This window comes from Botryllus schlosseri, chromosome 7 (genome assembly GCF_051294905.1).
Source record: "Botryllus schlosseri isolate E-star chromosome 7, Bs_hap1, whole genome shotgun sequence".
NCBI lineage: Eukaryota > Metazoa > Chordata > Ascidiacea > Stolidobranchia > Styelidae > Botryllus > Botryllus schlosseri.
Window position 1 is genome coordinate 3945401 of NC_137242.1, and position 19027 is coordinate 3964427.

General features: G+C 38.8%; 2 protein-coding genes across 2 annotated transcripts; both read left to right on the forward strand.

Annotated features, from left to right (window-relative positions):
- Positions 1–567: 567 nt before the first annotated feature.
- Positions 568–3175, forward strand: LOC145442651 (uncharacterized). Its single transcript, XM_080320618.1, has 2 exons — positions 568–958; positions 2685–3175. The coding sequence occupies exons 1-2, from the start codon at positions 840–842 to the stop codon at positions 2971–2973; spliced, it is 408 nt and encodes a 135-aa protein (XP_080176744.1). The 5' UTR covers positions 568–839; the 3' UTR covers positions 2974–3175.
- Positions 3176–11619: 8444 nt separating this feature from the next.
- On the forward strand, positions 11620–17782 carry LOC145442650 (serum amyloid P-component-like). Its single transcript, XM_080320617.1, has one exon. The coding sequence runs from the start codon at positions 14286–14288 to the stop codon at positions 15090–15092; it is 807 nt and encodes a 268-aa protein (XP_080176743.1). The 5' UTR covers positions 11620–14285; the 3' UTR covers positions 15093–17782.
- The last annotated feature ends 1245 nt before the right edge of the window (positions 17783–19027 follow it).

Sequence of the window (19027 nt, forward strand, 5' to 3'; positions counted from 1 at the left end):
AACATTTATATTATTCAACGCACACTTACTTTGTGCCACTAGATGGTGCCAGCGGGTAATTGGGAGTAGAGCCGCAGTGATTACCATTATCTTTTATTCAACACACTACTATCGGTTAAAATATCAAATTTAAAAGCGTCCTCTTTTTAGGATCTCAAATTATGGTAAGCGTACAATATATCAGATAATGATTTTCCAAAATACAGTAGGCCTATGTAACGTATACCAGAAATTCAAGAATGAGCTTCTTGGTAGTAGAGATATACAATGTTCTTTCCAATTCTCTACTTTAGTTGCTGACGATTACCACTGACGAGTGTCAGCCAAAAATATTCGGGTTCATTTCAAGGTGAATATACTATTCAATTGTATATTCAAGAATGGTAATCAAATCTGATGCAGGGAAACAATCGCCTGATATAAAAAGTATTTTAGGCGTATTATTCGTCGCAGTGCAGCGGTCTATAAGCCCGAAAGTAAGATTACTATAGGTACAGGAACTATACAGTTCATATTGTAGCAGCTAAAAATATGCATCTGCTATTTCGAGGTGTAGGTATAGTGAGGAATGGTGGTTTTCGACCGATCCCCTAATAATGAAGGCAACGAATCATGAGATATCTTTCACTTATACGTGTCCGGTACGACAGCGAATCACGAGGCGAACGCTGTTGATGACACGCGGACCATCAGCTGTTGAAGCCGTAAGACGTGAAAGTCAAAAGCACTCATCAGGATACTTTCGCGGATGCTTTTCGAAATCGATAGATAACTTTAGTCTAAGCTGAGCGCGAACGACTATCGTGGTGGAATTTAGCATTTATCAAATTCATTTCGACATGAAATACAGAGATCGCAAGAAGCTCCTGGAGGAACCCGAAAATGTGGTGCTCCTGGTCATCTTATGTATGACACTTGGATTAGTACTATATGGCGAAACTATTGTCAAAATACCAAGGTATTTATAACTTATACGTTTTGCGAATAAAAAATATTTCCCATTGAGCGATTTAGACTAGCTTGCATTTAAGAATATCGTATCTCATTTTGACATGTCGTTTACGGCAATATACCGCGTATCAACGTAAGCAACATAAAAATTCATTCCACTATCCTATCTATTTTCATGTTATATTTAGGTATTTTTCAGTCAGTACAGTAGGCCTACATGCCTCGCATTATATTCCTAATCTACTCCTAATTGAGTACCATTACATATATTGGCCTAAGTGGGTGTTTGACTGAGATACTTTTAACAGGTTGACTCTCCTATCTTTTCATTGTGTATCGCAATCTCTGACCAATACATTTACATGGGGGCCGCTTATATGTTGATATTGTTGATGGCACTATATCAGGAATGATCATAGGTTTAAACTTGAAAAATGTATCAGACGGTAGACTTTGGTTCGGCTATCTTTCTAACATTTCAAACAAATTGAATATGGATGTGTATTATATAGGATATAGAATTTTCCATGATCTTGAATTAGCCTACATAAAAATATTTTATGAATTTCAGTCAGCACTGGGCATGGACTTGAGATTAAAACTGAACTCCTGTAACTGTAATTGGATTTAAATGTCTTGGATAGGCTCATCTCAGCTCCCCAGGTCAGTACACTCCATTGATAAGGTTGGAGATGGTCAAAGTAGTAGTCGTTGATAATGAGTAGAAGTAACACTGTGAATTTCTACTTAAGTATAAGTAGGAATAGCGAATTCCGGGACGCGTGAAAATTACTGCAAGTAGAAGTAGAAAATGAAGATCAGAAAATTGCTCAAGTAAGTATATAGTTTCGAATGGCAGATTAAAAATATGATGGAAACAATCCCAAAACTATTCTTTACTTTATAAATTACAAAGTGTATCAAGTAAGCAGATTAGTCGGAGTGAATGTGCAAGCATGCAAAACATATTTTTAGTAATCCGAAAAAGTAGAAGTGAACTGCGACTAGGTTTGCATTTAAAACAAAAATCTATTTAATACAAACATGTTTAAAATATGTTTTTTTGTAGCCATGACGTCATGAATCTTTAATTGTGACGTCACAGTGGATTTCCATTCACAATTGAAAATGCATGGTAAATATAGCCCCTTCGACGAAAAGGGCTTCCGACCACTATCACGAATAGACCAAAAATTATCTTTAACCATGACTATATCGTTACTCCGCATTTTTTACGGTGGGGGTCCATCATCATCAGAACACCCATTCCGTAAAAGTTCTCTATATTTACGTGCTATAACGGCTTTCGAGGGCCGAAGCCACTTCATATCGTATACGTCGACTATATTGGGTGCAAATCGTCCGTAGGCTCACACGACATGTTTTTCGAAAGTATTCATACAATTATGGCATAATTATACAACGTTTGAAAAAAATGTTTGTTTTTTTCAAAAAGGCATTTGTGTTTTAAAACACTAATTTGTTTTAATTGCAACCCAAACTACGGCAGTTTCATTTACAGCGGGCATGAAAACAATCCCGAAACTGTATACTCTATATACTTTAAAATTTAGTTTAGTTTTGACTAAAATATGTTAGGTAGGAGTGAAAGTCCATTTGAGTAAGTGCTGAAGTAAGAAAACCCACCTGAGCGCTCGGAAGATGTATAAGTACATCGTTATTCGTTACTAACCACCACCTCTGTTGACAACAACGTCCCGATGCACTTACAGATATTACTCCGTGCAAGTCACTAATTCCGACGGTTCCAAGGAGTGGGTTTTCATGATGGAAGGCACTGAGAACGACTACGACGCCCCCGGTGAACTAAACGCTTTATGGGAGCCCCCTTGTGAAGCGGAAGAGGACGCACCGGCAGCTGCAGATCCAAGCGCCAAACTTGAAGGCGATGCCAACGAACCTTACGTCCCTCTGTACGAGGTCGTCAACGATACGGCAATCATTTCAGAGGAGTTTGTAGATCTTTTGCAAAAGGAGGCAGTGCTCGAAACGGAACCATAGCATTAGATAAAATTGCTTCACGCTTTGCCGCAACAAAACAGTAGTTCTCGACTGCGTGCACTGGGGAGATGAGTTTTGCAGAGGACCGGTGTTTTCCTAATTGTGATAGCATAATACCGTTAAATGTTGCTCATCGTGAATATATATAATATATTTATAATACAAGATCGTGGGCCGTTTGAATAAACTTGGAGTACATGAATAGATTCTCCTCTTGTTGAAATTATTTCGTTTTGGTATGAATAAAACCGGAGTAAGTTTATATAATACAAGTATTCTCCCAGATTTACGAACGTCGGCTCTTGAATAAAACGACTAATAGGGTATTTGCGGGTCCTCGGCGATGTGATTAGTATTAGTTGCGCAATGTTAGTAAGTTACTCTCTTCTGCGTGCTTGTGGCAAAGTTTTCATTTTACTCTTCAATTTAGGGCTGTAGGGTCGTATTGCGAAACTTTACACTGACATCGACGTACAAAATTCGTCCAGTGAATTCGCCAATGCTATTTAATCAACTCGCAGTGTGCTTATTCGAGCCCACAGCGGCCTATATAGTCTCGAGAGTTTGTATTTGTGATGTCTGTGAAGGCCGTGCCACATAATTACACCTTTGCATAAATCGTATGCTTATAATAACTAAAAGAACAATAAAGCGTCAATCGTAAGAAGTCAGCTGTGTGGCAACTCTCGCAAACCACCATTGCTGAACTTCGAACACGATTCGTGCGGGCAATCAAATAATCAGCCCTCACGATCGCGATGGCCTTCATGTAGACCGCGCGATAGCCTACTTGCGGCAGAAAGGCAGTTCCCAATACCCGTCACATGACTGGCGAAACGAACGATATCAACATTAATGTACAACATTGCGCAACTTTACCTGTCTTGTACAGTGTGCAGACTGTACAGTGTACAAGTGTACATGTACACTGTACAGTGTACAGTGTCCGATGCTAAATATACCCGGCATTGATGGCCATTTATTTATTCACCAGCTTTAGTAACTGTCGATTACACATACACCAAACGGTAGTGCAGCATGTGGATCGCAGCAACGCCTCTAGATGGAAAGTAGATCCCGATCTAGCACTACCACATTGTGGGCACCCCGGTCTAGACTTAACGCCCTAAATTTGGCTATATATATGGCACTATAATGGCATTGTAGTTGAGTTGGCAATATGTTACATGTTTGATTGAATGACGCAGATCGGCACGGTCAAGTCAACTCTGTCAAATCGCAAATTTTAAAGTTTGAATAAGTTCGAGTACAACAGGTGCCGTTCTCTATATTTTATTCAAACGTCTCGACGAGAACTTTCTCAGACGACTCGCGGTCCAAAACGTACTGATATGAGTACCTACCGTTATTTAATACAACTTTTTCCTAACATATTGGGTCAAGAGTGCATAATCGACAGTATTTTCAAGTCGCTGCATGTTATGTTATCTTGCATCGCGTTGGTTTTCAAGCCCCAGTTTCCAAAATGCAACCTGTTTTGAGTCAAACAACGAAACTTGAATCATGTTTAGAACGCTACCCTCAAATAATAGGCACCGGATGTAAACAGAAGCTCAATAATGTTATGCTAGAAACCCATAAACTGTGGAGATAAGCATCCGATATAGTAGAAGCGTCATGTCAGAACTGTAGGAGATATCACGCAGATTTATGAGAATGAGAAGCATATGGGCTACTGGTGAATTTACGCCGACATCGTAAATTTATTTGCATCATATGCATTGGCTTATTTGTGAGCAGGCGCTCCTTGTAAATATTATTCGTCACACCGGATAACTCGACATCCATTAATAGGCATGGCAAGAGTGAAGAGACAGGTTGACCATTAAACGCATATGTCCATGTCCACTGTCCAATCATCAAGTCCTCTGTCGAAGATATAATGATAGGAACTTATGGGAGTTTGAGATGTCATTAGCATTCAACACGCAGATCCAACAAAAACATAAGTGGTACAAAATAGATTAATAGGACAAGACAAGTGGCGCGGTGGCCCACGACCAATTGTTTTATAACCATTGCGGCAAGTTTTTGTTGCACTAAAATCGTGAGAAAGTTGCACTTAATTTTAACAAAAGTTCAACTTGCATATATACTTTTTAATAAATATTAGGGTATATGAGATGGTCGAAAGGTTCCGTTGTATAACCCAACAGTTAAAGATTTGCAGGGTTTCTGCTTGTTCCGTTTATTTCTTTGCAATTCAATCGATCATGCATACATTTTTATGTTCTTCAGGTTTTAAGCCTACATGACAGCGTTTCACTGTCAGCTCCTGCAGAGCTGTCAAATTTCGAACTTTCCCATTTCACCTTCACGGACGGTCTGGCGAGACCGTCAACAGTTAGATATTTTGCCTGTGCACAGAAAGAAAATATTTCAATGCGGAAATAATTTTCTGCAAAAAGCCAAACAGCAAAGCGATAACCCATGCAAAAAGACAAATACCTGATTCCGATAATAGGTATGCAAACTTGACCGAAGGTATTGCAGCAAAACTCATTGTTGGCGAGTTTAACAAAATCAATAGCCTGATAAGATGATCCAGGGATAATGTAATTTCCGGCGGTCTCGCCTGGGAGTCCGTCAAGTATGGAAGGGCCTCAAAGTTAAACCACCGTGAATCAATCAAGAGATCCATTGACATATATATATGTCAATAGATCTCTTGATTGATATGTAGGATACCACCGTGAATCCACCGATATGTAGGATATATAGGAAGTGTTGTGCTTGGTTGGAGTTGTTGAGCTTCTAGCTAGCACGCCATTGCGTCATAGATAACAATGAGATCCAGCTAATTAATCACATAGCTCTTTGTTAGGCAAATCACAGAGACAACCATTAAGGTTATGACTTGGAAAAAAATTGCCTGTAGCAGGAATTAATGAACATTTTGGTATAAATTAATAAAATTATAATCATTTTGTTCAAATCGAAAAAAATGTCCCGCACAAACTAACTTCAATTTTCGACACTGGTCCAAATATAGAAAAAATTTACAAATCAAAGGTATTCTTTGCTACACATTTAATCTTCATATATATATCCTTTTACACTTCTGGTAAAGTTCGTCCATCAATTAGACTTCCCTTTCTGTTACTATGTTGGTGCCAGGACATCTACTATACGAAAATATCCGACTTCCAATGGAATTTTAAGGCACTTTATTGCTGCAGGACATTCGAGCGCAATAATAGCAGCAAATATAATCTTTGGTAAACTCTAGAGCCCGACCGATATTGGATTTTTATGTCGTTACCGATGAAACCGATATCTCACACCTTGACCGAGAACCCCGATACATTCAGCCGATATTCAAAAGAAGTTGGATATACATAAGCACATTTTCAAAGCTTCAGAACATTTATTGAACATCTTTACAGCCATTGTTTTACTTGAACAGGGAAAAAACTAGAAAGGCTACATCTGGACACTTGTTAAGTGTAAGCTATGTTACATATATCAATATTCTCAGTCTAGCGGTCAAATATTATGGCCCTACCGCCATGTTGTGACGTCATGAAAATTGCCGATAATTTTTCAGCTTCAATGGCAGATACCTATAATTCTTTCAAAGTTTGATATCGTCCCGATATTATCGACGAACCGATAATCGGTCGGGCTCCAGTGTATTCTCCATCTATAGACATCTGGTCAGAATACCAGGCTTCCTGACACGCATTTGCGATGAAGAAGCATGATTGTTGTTGATGATTGTTTTCGTAGTGTTTTACCATCTCATCTCCAAATTTGTAGCTGAGAGTTGGATTTGTTGAGGATGTTGGATTGAAGAACTCTGATACATGCTTGAAGAATCGATAATAATATGTTGGCAACCAATGTATTGTGGTTTAGGAAACCCTTGCTCATCATTGCAATGTCCAGTTTCACAACAACGCCATTCCGCCTCCCAATATCAACAGATGCTGAGTCACATATGATATGACATTTTCAAATTTTCATCATATTCCTCTAATCGGTTTTCTAGACCGCTGAAAATATGTTGAGTTGTTCTACTTTCGCCTTTCGAACAACCAGTTCGATTTGTGTCAGATAAATTGAAATTATGCGATAAATACAGTCTACATCTAAAATCGAAATTAATAATTATTTATTAATTATTTAATTTTGTTTGTAAGCAAGAAAACGATTGGATTAATTCAATCTGGGCAATCAAGATTTACCAAACTTCTATATTAAATCTTCGCAATTGAAATTGTGTCAGTTAAATTCAAATCAGCCGGTATATATATTATATAGTCTGTATCTACAAAAAAGCCTATCCTTCATACAGTGATAACTGGGAAATCTTTGTGCGGGAGGTTTTTGTTTAACCAGTCTTAACTTTTGTTAATTTTGAAATCAGGACACAAAAGTTCATCGTTTGTGACTACAGGACACACAAAATTGTGAATTTTTTTTCCCAGTCATAACCCTAATAACCATACTAGAAATAGTTCTATTGCATGGTTTTAAAATCCCTCCTTTACAATTTTGTGCAATACTTGATAAAAGTTGCCGTAAAAAGTAGCGTGAAAAACTAGAAAAAGTTGCAATATAAAATTCCTTCAAACCGCTTAAACCATAATACTATACTTACATTCTTAGTATTTAGGAAGCTCCGGGAAGCTGTAAAAAAGTTGCAAAACTTGCAAAAACTTTCCCTAGTAATAATTTTAGGATTGAGACATATAACGTCTCTATACAGGCCCTTGGTTACCTAGCATTCATAGCACCTCACATAAATTCGATTGTCAGTATTATCGGCGCTTGAGAGGTGAGTATAAAAATTTACCATTAGCTCAAGTCTTGTGTAGGCCTACAGTTATTTTGGGCAATGGAAACGTATTATGAAGCTGTGTCAGAGCATTTTCAGGACCAATATAAATGTGGTCTATCTATGAAGAAGTTCATATGTGTAATGATGATGGGCCTAGTGAAAAATATGACGATTTTAATTTTACGGTAATTCTAATTCGCGTTTAGGAGGAACAAATCACTATATTTGAAATACCGTCGTTATTTACACTGTGTTTCAGTAGCATTTTCATCGTAAACTATAGATCCCTTGAAACAACACGAAATGGCGTTGAGACCAGCGTTCTACTTCCAAGCTGTGATGACAATCATAACTCTTTACATATTGATCGCCCACATGATCTACTGCTTCAAAAGATTTGCATGTCGAGGCTGCAATGCTGTTCCCAGTAAAGTTTCCGTTATGATATCAGTGGCAGCGGCGACGACATTTGTCTACGCATTGCTGGAAGCTGTTGAAAGTTACCTGGTTCAGTTTGAAGAAGTTTCTCGAAATGTATTTGGAGTACTTTTCTCTCTCACCTCACTGCTGTATGCCGCCTCACTGATTACGGTTTATTCAATACTGTGGTTGAGGCAACGGAGTTTTTACAGCAAGCCAGCCTTGTCTCATTTAACAGGTCGTTGCCTGAGAATCGTCAGCCAATACTTGATCGCTGTTATCGTGATACTCGGAATCGCTGTTCTGTTGACGACAGTTGTATCCGATTGGGTTGGAGTATGCCTTGGAATCTGCCGGGCGGTATTGACAATCCTCACATTGATTGTCGCGCCTTGTGTAGTGCAAATCGTGTTGTTGATACTGTTTATAGTACCTCTCCTGGAGCACGGGAAAACAAATAAAGCTAGTGCTGCCAAGTACATACCTCTTATGAAGAGAGTTGCCGTGTTGACAGCAGTTTGCTTATTTACCGATATTACCTGCGGCTTACTGGCTGTACTCTTGGGAAGCCCTGCAATTTTGGATTTCAATCTGTTATCAAATCTGTTCTGCATTCTATTTTCCACGATGGATTGGAGAAATAGGTTAATGCCATGCTGGCAAAGTTCGGGAAGCAATGGAAGGGACACTCGAACCGATGAAACAAATGTAGCGACAACTGAAAACGACGAAGACGAGAATTTGTGAGCTGTTCAGGAAGAATGTTTTACGTTTGAAGAATTATTCTTTGAAGGCAACTTTGAATATAATGGGAATAAGCAAGTATTCGACATGATTTCGAAGAAAATGACTGCATGGCACGCCAGAATGATACGCGATGTTTAGCCAGCTTATCTGAGTCTTCCGAAATATCGGTGGCCAGACCATCGTTGATTCGGTCTGATATTCTATGTATTCAGTTTAGCCGTTACATTGACATAGCGTTATCTATTTGCAGGAAAATTTTAATATTAGGTATTCGCCGAAAAAATTGTGTATTCCAGAGAGTTGTTTAAAGAGCATGAGCACAATATAATTATCGTATTATAAATTTAGAATTAAGATGTTCATTTGGAGTGAAGTACACGGTCATATGATGCAATTCACATTACAATCTGCTTGACGCTGAGTAACAGTCACACCAAGGAGCTATAGCTCGTCTTTTGCTTTCAGGGTACACCATAATACATAAGTTTACTTTTAAAATGAGACGTGATTTAATGCTTTCTTTAAAACATATTTCGTATAATTCTACTTCAAAAACAATACTTGGAGAAATATGAGAACTTAGTGTTACTAGCAAAATATCTCTTACTATCATCTTTAAAAATTAGGGATGCATTTAAAGCAAAAATCAGTTTAAAACAAACATGTTTAAAACAAGGTCCTAATTTAAAACATGTTTTTATCGTTTTTTCTTCAAGTCATGACGTCACGAATATTTAATTGTGACGTCATAGGGAATTGACATTTGACAATTGAAAATATAGGGTAAATATAGCTCCGTTGACTAAATATCTGTACTATTAATGTTGAACCGACTATTCTGAGGGTTACAACCATCCCATATCGATATACGTTGGCTATAGCGGGTGGTAATTGTCCGTAGGCTCATACAACACATTTTTCGGAAAGTATTTACACAATTATGGAATACTTTTACAACTTAAAAAAACACATTTTTAAGGCCTTTGTTTAAAACACTGTTTAAAACATGTTTTAAACCAGAGGTCTCAAACACGCGGCCCGCCAGAGCATTTCGTGCGGCCCGCGACGACATTTTAGATTTTTAATAATTTGACAATATATAAGTGTCACAAATATCTTTTCAGGTTATAAATGAAAAATCCCCATTAAATTGATCCGAAAGCCTGAAACTATTCATCAAACTTCGCTATCACATCAATTGCAAACGCTACCATGCAGTGGAAGATTCACTATTTCTCCACATTTCCAATTCATGATCACAAAACCTGACCCTTGGACGAATAGTGACTGAAATTTGTGAGTTGGACTTGGACGCGAGCTATCTTAGAGTTACTCAGACTCGGGCTAACTCGATGTCAAAATGAAAATGATTCGAGTGACTCGGAATGCCATGAATTTGTTAGAACCATGGACGCAACAAACTAATCGCGTATCAGGGGAAAAGTAATAGATCAGAAGGCCGTAGCTTTGTATTTCTCTAACTAAACAACCATTGACAATCTGTTAGTTACATCTTTGATCACTAAACCATGTTATTAGGCCACTTAAAAAGGTACCGAGTACCGCAGTGGTACGCTCCAACGATGTGACAACAAGGGGCCGTTCGGCATTCCGACATTTTAATCACTAGGACACATTCATTGATATATTTATATTATATTGATGTTACTTTTTCTGCTCCTATATTTGAATATATTTGGCCATGAGATTAATAGCCTACGTATCAGAAGTATACCCGAATCCTGGATTGGAATTACAATGCTCAACCTGGAAATGTTTTGATATCAGATCGGTCTCTATTTATCAACCTGTTAAATTCAAAATAGTCATAGTCGCTGCAAAATTATAACGTGATAGATTTATGATGGCATCGTACACTTGTCCGCCCATATGGTGTCTATATCTTATAATTAATATAAATCAAGTAAAAAAACAATTATATTCAAATATTTATAAATGTGATGATTCTTTTCGTGGCAGGCCTAAATTGATACAAGAGTAAATCACATTTTGACGATGAGTGTTTGCTGGATCGGCCCACTTTCAATAAGACAATTCATTCCCGCCAAATAAGGCCTACTTGGAAATACATAGAATACCCCTATAAATGCTGCGGCCCGCGGCGTCGTCAAAACTGGAAAACTGGCCCGCGAGGACATTTGAGTTTGGGACCTCTGTTTTAAACAAATTGTTTTAAACACCATTTGTATTAAATGCAACCCTACTCAAAATATTTGGGTCAAGAGCCTACCGGAGCAGCTTCAAAGGCCCAGTACTCTCCAGTATTCAATATAAACACGATGTCGTGAATTCTTTCACAATGGATGTTCATTGTTCAAATATGATGAAACCATGACACAGCTTCAGTTTGTGATAGCTCTGACATGATAATCCACTTAATAGTGAGGTAAAACTGACAAATTGGATAGCGGTATCCAATTGAAAATATCGTAAAACAACCACGTTCTGCAGTATGTACGCAATCTTAATTATCATCGTCACGAACCTTAACATTCACAGCGACATGTCGCAAAAAGTTGAGCAGGCTGTAATCTGTTTTATTTTGACTTACCGGAAAGGTCAACTGTTGTTACCGAAGTGGAGTATGGAATGTTCTTTGTAAAAGGGAGTTCGTAACATGGATCCTGAAGAAACGTATAGTACTTACGAGAATGTTTTATAATTCGAGATTTTCGTACGATTCACTTATATAGATAAACACGGAACACCGAGCCTTCAGTGAATGCTGTGATACAGATAGCGAAGTCTTTAGATCAGAACGGCGTACATCAAGAAATGAAGCTGTTGCAAATGAAAATTGTATTCTGTCTGGTATGGATGCGCCTTGTCGAGTCACAGAGCGACAGTTGCTCGCATAGATGCGATGAAATCAATACGCATGCAACATGCCGTCCTGGTGTGCGACCGTCGCATCGCAATGCCTGTCCCCAGACAGCATACTTGTTTCCAAGGAAGTCGGTGACGGATTACATCCGAGTGCGAACTCCCATTCGTCCAATAGAAGAATTTTCATTTTGTACATGGGTTATGATACACGGGACTGGACGATTTGTTGGTTCTATATTGAGTTACTCTACGTTCTCTGACTATAATACACTGGCGCTGCTATTTAATCCAGACGGCAAATTGAATGTACACGTTTCCGGCGAAAGCAAGACTGGAAATGCACATCCCCTGACAGCTGGATCGGAAAATCACATTTGCTTTGCATTTGGTAGAAGCGCTGGGTTTTTGAAGATCTACTACAACGGTACCCTGCATACAAGATTAAGCTTCAGCAATCGCAATGCGCTTCCATCTGGAGGCACGTTTATCGTCGGACAGGATCAAGATTCCCTCGTTGGAGGGTTTGATAGAGGTCAAGCGATCCACGGGGAAGTTAGAAATTACATGATTTGGAACAGAATTTTAGCAGATGAAGAAGTGTTGTACATGTACCGCAACACGTGCTACTGTGCGCCCGGCTATGCTATGGCACTTTCAACTAATCATGTCCAATTGCACGGAGCTGTTAATGCCATGTATGCTGCTAACGAATGCTGCTGAAACAGCCGGATGTAAGTCAGGTCAAAGTGACGATTGATTGTGGGTACGGATACCGTGTGTGGTTTCGTTTGCAATGCTTTCAAACTTGTTCACAGCACCGGTATCATTTGTTATTAGGTCACAGCATATCTGCAACGTATTTTATTGCTAAAAATAGCAAGCAATTTGCAAATGTTCACCGTGCAGGCCTTATCTAAGTTGATCAACGAGGAAGAAATCACAGGCATAGCAAATGTCAGAGTGTACAGATTAATGCGACATCATGAGATTATATATATTTAGCACGCCTGCGTCTAGACCCCTCTGCTTTATTGAGAACTTGACTTATAAATGACAACTATGACAAGTGAGACATATACTTTCGGGTTCTCCCGAGTGCGACAGAACATGCATCGAACATTGAAATAACTTTATCGGTGCTAGCGGAGAAGCAGTAAGGAACGAATTAGGTTTATCCAAAACAACATCCTATCTAATTCCCTGACTGGTAATATGTTATTATGTAGGGTTAACACAGTTTGGAATCGGGAAAGGGCGGCACTTTTTCAAAATTTTCAAACTTTGAATACCGGAGAGAAATCTTGAAAAGATGGTAAATTTTTCCCAGTTCGTGGTCGGTTGACTAAAAAAAAGGGCATCTTTATCGCTCAGCGCCCAAATTACAGTATTTTCTTTCAAATTCACAGTTGGTTTGCTAAAAAGAAAAAGAAAAAGGTCAACTTTCCGGCTCAGCTCCCGGAATAGCCACCGGAGCGTTTATTAAGTGCTGATTTACTGTATCTGAGTCGAATTTTGCCCTTTATTTAACCAAAATCCTCCAGCAAGAGGACAAAATCTCAGAAAGGAGGACATTTAGGCGTCCTTGGAGGACATTTTCAAAAACCTGTAAAAAGAGGACAAATCCTCCTAAAGGAGGACGTATGGTAGCCCTATTATTATGCTAACTGTAGTGGTAGCTCTATGGCGCCACTAGGGTGTGACGACATCGCAGGTGCTTCGGTGCTTGGTCGTCACTGGATACATGGCTGCTTGAGGACTCACGTCTCGTATATTAGACAGACCGTCAGTCACGTTACTACACTAACTGCACTGTTGTCGCTCTTTCCGCACGAGACTTTCAATCTAAGGCATCCAAGATTCAACTGGCAGAGTTGACCAACTAGAAAAATTAAATTCGAATTAAAATTACTAAATTCGTAAAAACTTGGAAATTGAATTATATTCCTAATTAAAAACTAATACAACAAAAATCCAGTTCAGTTAATGTATCAAATCAGAGTTAAATCTCCTAAGCACGAGAATAGCAAATGTTTGCACACCAAGCTTGGAAAGCCAGAAATCAGATTATAGAATTAAAATTAGAGCATAGGAATATTTCACAAATTAGATTACCGGCAATTTGCTCTAACTATTGGAATTGTCAAACTAGAATTACCTGGATGTCCAGTCCACGTCTGCAAACTATAGGGCTCACGATACAGCGTTAGCACGCGAAAGGAAATTAGCAGTGTTTTTGCAAAGAATAAGTTAGCGAAAACCCGAAAAGATGCCATCGCACGCATTGTATTACGGTAGATGGGCGTTATTTGATGACACACACTGAACAGTAGCAGTCATGACACCTGTTGCGGTACTAAAATTAGGTAATCTTCTCACGTATCTGACTCCCTGATTTGCCTATATAAAGCGGCACTATTTCGAAGTTGTTCACTGAAGGGTGGTCGCATTAAGGGTGCAGTTAAACAGTGCATATTTCCTGAATTTGGACGATATCATGCGATCTTGGCAAGGAGTAATATCAGCCCTCTTGATTTTTTGCATGAGCGGAATATGCTGGTGTCATTTCGACGTGCACTTTGAAAAGTGCTCCTTGACGTGTGGTGATAACAACGGTCATCACCGCTCGGATCGTCAACACGAACCTCCACCATATCGCCATAATCAACATATGCCTTTCTGTCCGCAGACTGAATACGTTTTTCCGCGTACGTCGACAACAGATTATATACGAGTGAAGACGCCCATGCGATTCTTTGACGAATTTTCGATTTGCACCTGGGCCAAGAGTTATGGAACAGGAGCATTCGTCGGAACAATACTCAGTTACTCAACCTTAACGAATGACAATGCTCTCGCTATCATATTTGATCCGAATGGTAAATTAAGTGTCATTGCTATGGAGGAAGAGAAGCTACACAATGTGCATCCGCTACAGAAAGGAGTTGAAAATCATATTTGCTTTGCCTTCGTTAGATCAGACGGTCATGTGAAAATTTTCTTCAACGGTACAATGACTACAAGACTAAATTTTAACAACGTAAACCCGATTCCATCTGGAGGGTCCTTTGTTATCGGACAAGACCAGGATTCCCCAGTGGGCACGTTCCAAGCCTCTCAGTCGATGCATGGTGAAATTAAGAACTACATGATTTGGAACAGAACTTTAGAGAACGAAGAAATACTTGACATGTATCGATCGACCTGTTACTGCGCACCTGGATATACGCTCGCCCTAACCATGGACCAGATCCAACTACAAGGAGCTGTCAACGCGGTGTATGCAGAGAATAAGTGCCTCTGAAAATTATTGTGTCGGATGTATTATTCACCGAAATAAAGATACTGGACAACAAAATTAGATGTGTGAATAATAAAGGCATCATGAAAAGAGAAAGCATCGTTCATTTTCGGTGTTGCCTCATACCTTTTGTACAACAGTACAATTCATATCATCAGGCCATGTTACAACTTCTGCCCAATATCATACATGTTGCTAGCAATTATACAAATTGACGTAATCAGAATTGCATTGGAATCGTTTGGCATTGCGTCACTGTGTATCTGTAACGTCATTATTGCCAAATATATCAAGCGATTTTTACAGTCTCATGGTGGCAGCCGTGCATTAGGCCTCGAAAATGCAGCAGATGCAATTTTATCTAAATTGTTAAACAGACAACAAACGATAGGCTGTATAAATGGTTGTAATATCATGAGATTACAGAGGAACATTTGCGAGATAATAAACAACTGGAGGACCGCGGATCGAACGCGGACCTTTTCAGTGTTGAATGACGACCTTGGCTGTCTCAGCATGTACTTGTTTTTACAAAACCAAATACATTATCGCTGATTTGCAAACACAAAGTGCCAAAATGCCACTCCTCTCACTGGTTCAGTACAATAAATACATTTCGCCTAGTGTGATATAAGTGGCGCTTATCGCATGTTCATTCACACCACATTCCTGTTATTGCTTTTGTTAACGCTTTTTTATATACAGTAATGCCGTATTGCATTCGCATGACTGTAAATTATTCCAATGGGAGTTATTATAACGCAAATTGAAACTTTCGTAACTGCACTCTTAGCGAAAAAAGTGTATATTGACACCCTTGTACGCCCGTGGTACGCGAAACTAGAACACATCTCTGACTTACCCCGCGGTATAAATCAAATACAATATTTCCTCCAAAGGATTCTTGAAATCACTTATATTAGTTATATATATTAAATACTGATATGTGAGAGGAGCGAGAGAGAGAGAGAGAGAGAGAGAGGGAGAGAGGGAGAGGGAGAGAGAGAAAGTCTTTCAGCTCCTGAGAGTGGGGTTGCGACCAGCGGACAGTTATTTGGCTGGAATGCCCTTCTAGCAGCAACACTATACACTTACCCGGGCTTAGGATCCGCATTGATTTTTCTCCCCAGAGGCTGGGAATCGAATACGAGACGTCTGGTTTACATAACTATGGAGGTGTAGACGTGACAATGACTTTTCATTAACATATGATGTTAGCAAAGTGACTATAATAGTTCAACAGTTTTTCCAGGTATGTTTTCGAATAATTGTGTGTTTGACATGACAAACTGAATAAAAATCATGCTGTAGGCTATATATTTGAATTACACAAACATGTTTTGATCGCTACAATAGCGTTGAAGAACGAGGTATATAGCGCGCCAAAACATCTGGAAAAGCTGAAACGAACAATCTATAGTTTTATATCCATATAAGTACTCTCCTGTGTAAACCCCAGCTGCAAATAAGTTATTCATGAATTCAACATTCACTGTACCTTCAATGCAGCATATTGAGGACATTATTACTATTGTTTTTGCGAAGAACAATTTAACCGCCGAATGTCACATTCGATCATTTAACAAAGAGCGAGAAATTTCTTCCAATTCCAGGTAGTCCATTGCCTGTGATTGACGTAGTTTGATGACCCACAGTAAACAGTAGCAGTCATGACCATGACACCAACTACAGAACTAAAAACAGGTAATTTTGCGACGCACCTGACAGCTTGATTTGAATATATATATAGGCAGCATTCAGAAGGTACTCATATAGACGGCTAGTTGTATCTACGGTGCAGCGCAATAAGGTAGAATTCGGAATCTGAAAACCCGTGGCGAAGACAGAATGACAATGCGAATTTGGCAAGCAGCAATATCAGCCCTCTTGTTTTTTTACATGAGCGGAATCTGCTGGTGTCATTTGGACGTGCACTTTGAAAAGTGTTCCTTGAAGTGTGGTGAAAACACCGGTCATCACGGCTCGGATCGACATCATCAATCCATGCCTTCCTGTCCGCAGACTGAATATGCTTTTCCGCGTAAATCGACAACTGATTATATACGAGTGAAACCTCCCATGCGATTCTTCGACGAATTTTCGATTTGTACGTGGGCCAAGATTTACGGAACAGGAGCATTCGTCGGAACAATACTGAGTTATTCAACGTTAACAAATGATAATGCTCTTGCTATCATATTTGAGGCGAATGGTAAATTAAGTATTGTTGCTATGGAGGAAGCGAAGTTAGATAATGTGCATCCGCTAGAGAAAGGCGTTGAAAATCACCTTTGCTTTTCATTCGCCAGATCAGACGGTTATCTCAAAGTTTTTTACAACGGCACGATGAGTACAAGACTAAATTTTAGCAACGTAAACCCGATCCCGTCGGCTGGGTCCTTTCTTATCGGGCAGGACCAGGACTCTCCAATGGGTGGATTCAACGCCCGCCAATCAATTCAGGGGGAAATTAAGAACTACATGATTTGGAACAGAATTTTAGCGGACGACGAAATACTTGACATGTACCGATCGAGGTGTTACTGTGCGCCCGGACATTCGCTCGCTCTAACAACGGATCAGATCCAACTCCAAGGAACCGTCAATGCCGCATATGCAGAGAATAAGTGCCTCTGAAAATTCTTGAGTCGCATGTATTTTATTTGCCGAAATAAAGATACTGGATAACGAAATTTGACCTATGAATACCAAAGGCATACATGACAGGGGCAAGCATCGTTCATTTGCTATACTGACTCATATATTTCGAGCATTTGAATAGTATATTCATATTGAAATAATCCCGAATATTTTCGGCTGACACTCGTCAGGGGTAATCGTCAGCATTATAATTCATATCACAGACCGTGTAAATAACTGGAGAATTTCATTGACCGTCATGCGTATATAGAAGAACAATGGTTATTTGTAGGGATGGTGTGAACCTCTGAAAGGTTCAGGTTCGTGTGAGCGCGAACCTTTTTGAAAGGTTCTGTGTGAACGTGAACGTGGACCTCGTGACGCCACCTGACGTCGTATTACTAATTCCAACCAGACTTGGACAACTAGAAAATTTTCAGCTTTTCCAAATTAGATCAGAATTAGAATTATAGAGCTACACAGTTTTTTTCTAAATTAGATTAGAATTAGAATTAGAGCTACACAATCTTTTCAAAAATAGATTAGAATTAGAATTAGAGCTACACAGCTTTTTCCAAATTAGATTAAAATTAGAATTAGAGCTACACAATCTTTTCAAAAATAGATTAGAATTAGAATTAGAGCTACACAGCTTTTTCCAAATTAGATTAAAATTAAAATTAGAGCTACACAATATTTTCAAAAATAGATTAGAATTAGAATTAGAGCTACACAGCTTTTTCCAAATTAGATTAAAATTAGAATTAGAGCTACACAATATTTTCAAAAATAGATTAGAATTAGAATTAGAGCTACACAGCTTTTTCCAAATTAGATTAAAATTAGAATTAGAGCTACACAATATTTTCAAAAATATATTAGAATTAGAATTAGAGCTACACAGCTTTTTCCAAATTAGATTAAAATTAGAATTAGAGCTACACAATATTTTCAAAAATATATTAGAATTAGAATTAGAGCTACACAGCTTTTTCCAAATTAGATTAGAATTACTGAATTCGCAAAAACTTGGAAATTGAATGAAATTATGAATGAGAAATAAATACAGAAAAATCAAGTTCAGTTCATATCAAATCACAGTGCATTCCCATAAGGATGAGAATGGTTAACGTCTGCACACCAAGCTTGGCTCGTTTTCCACTATACCAGGGGCCGCCAACACGCGGGCCACATGCGGCCGGTGATCAGATTTGTGATTTCGGAAGAACGCGAAGTAAAGAATTTTGAAATACTAAAATTGATTTCAGCTTCAAATTATTGTAGTTGTTTCAAAATAA

Excerpts from the sequence above, each read along its gene's own strand:
- LOC145442650 (XM_080320617.1), top strand. The coding sequence starts at position 14,286 with ATGCGATCTTGGCAAGGAGTAATATCAGCCCTCTTGATTTTTTGCATG.
- LOC145442651 (XM_080320618.1), top strand. The coding sequence starts at position 840 with ATGAAATACAGAGATCGCAAGAAGCTCCTGGAGGAACCCGAAAATGTG. Across the intron at positions 959-2,684 it reads ACTATTGTCAAAATACCAAG|ATATTACTCCGTGCAAGTCA; the intron begins GTATTTATAACT and ends ATGCACTTACAG.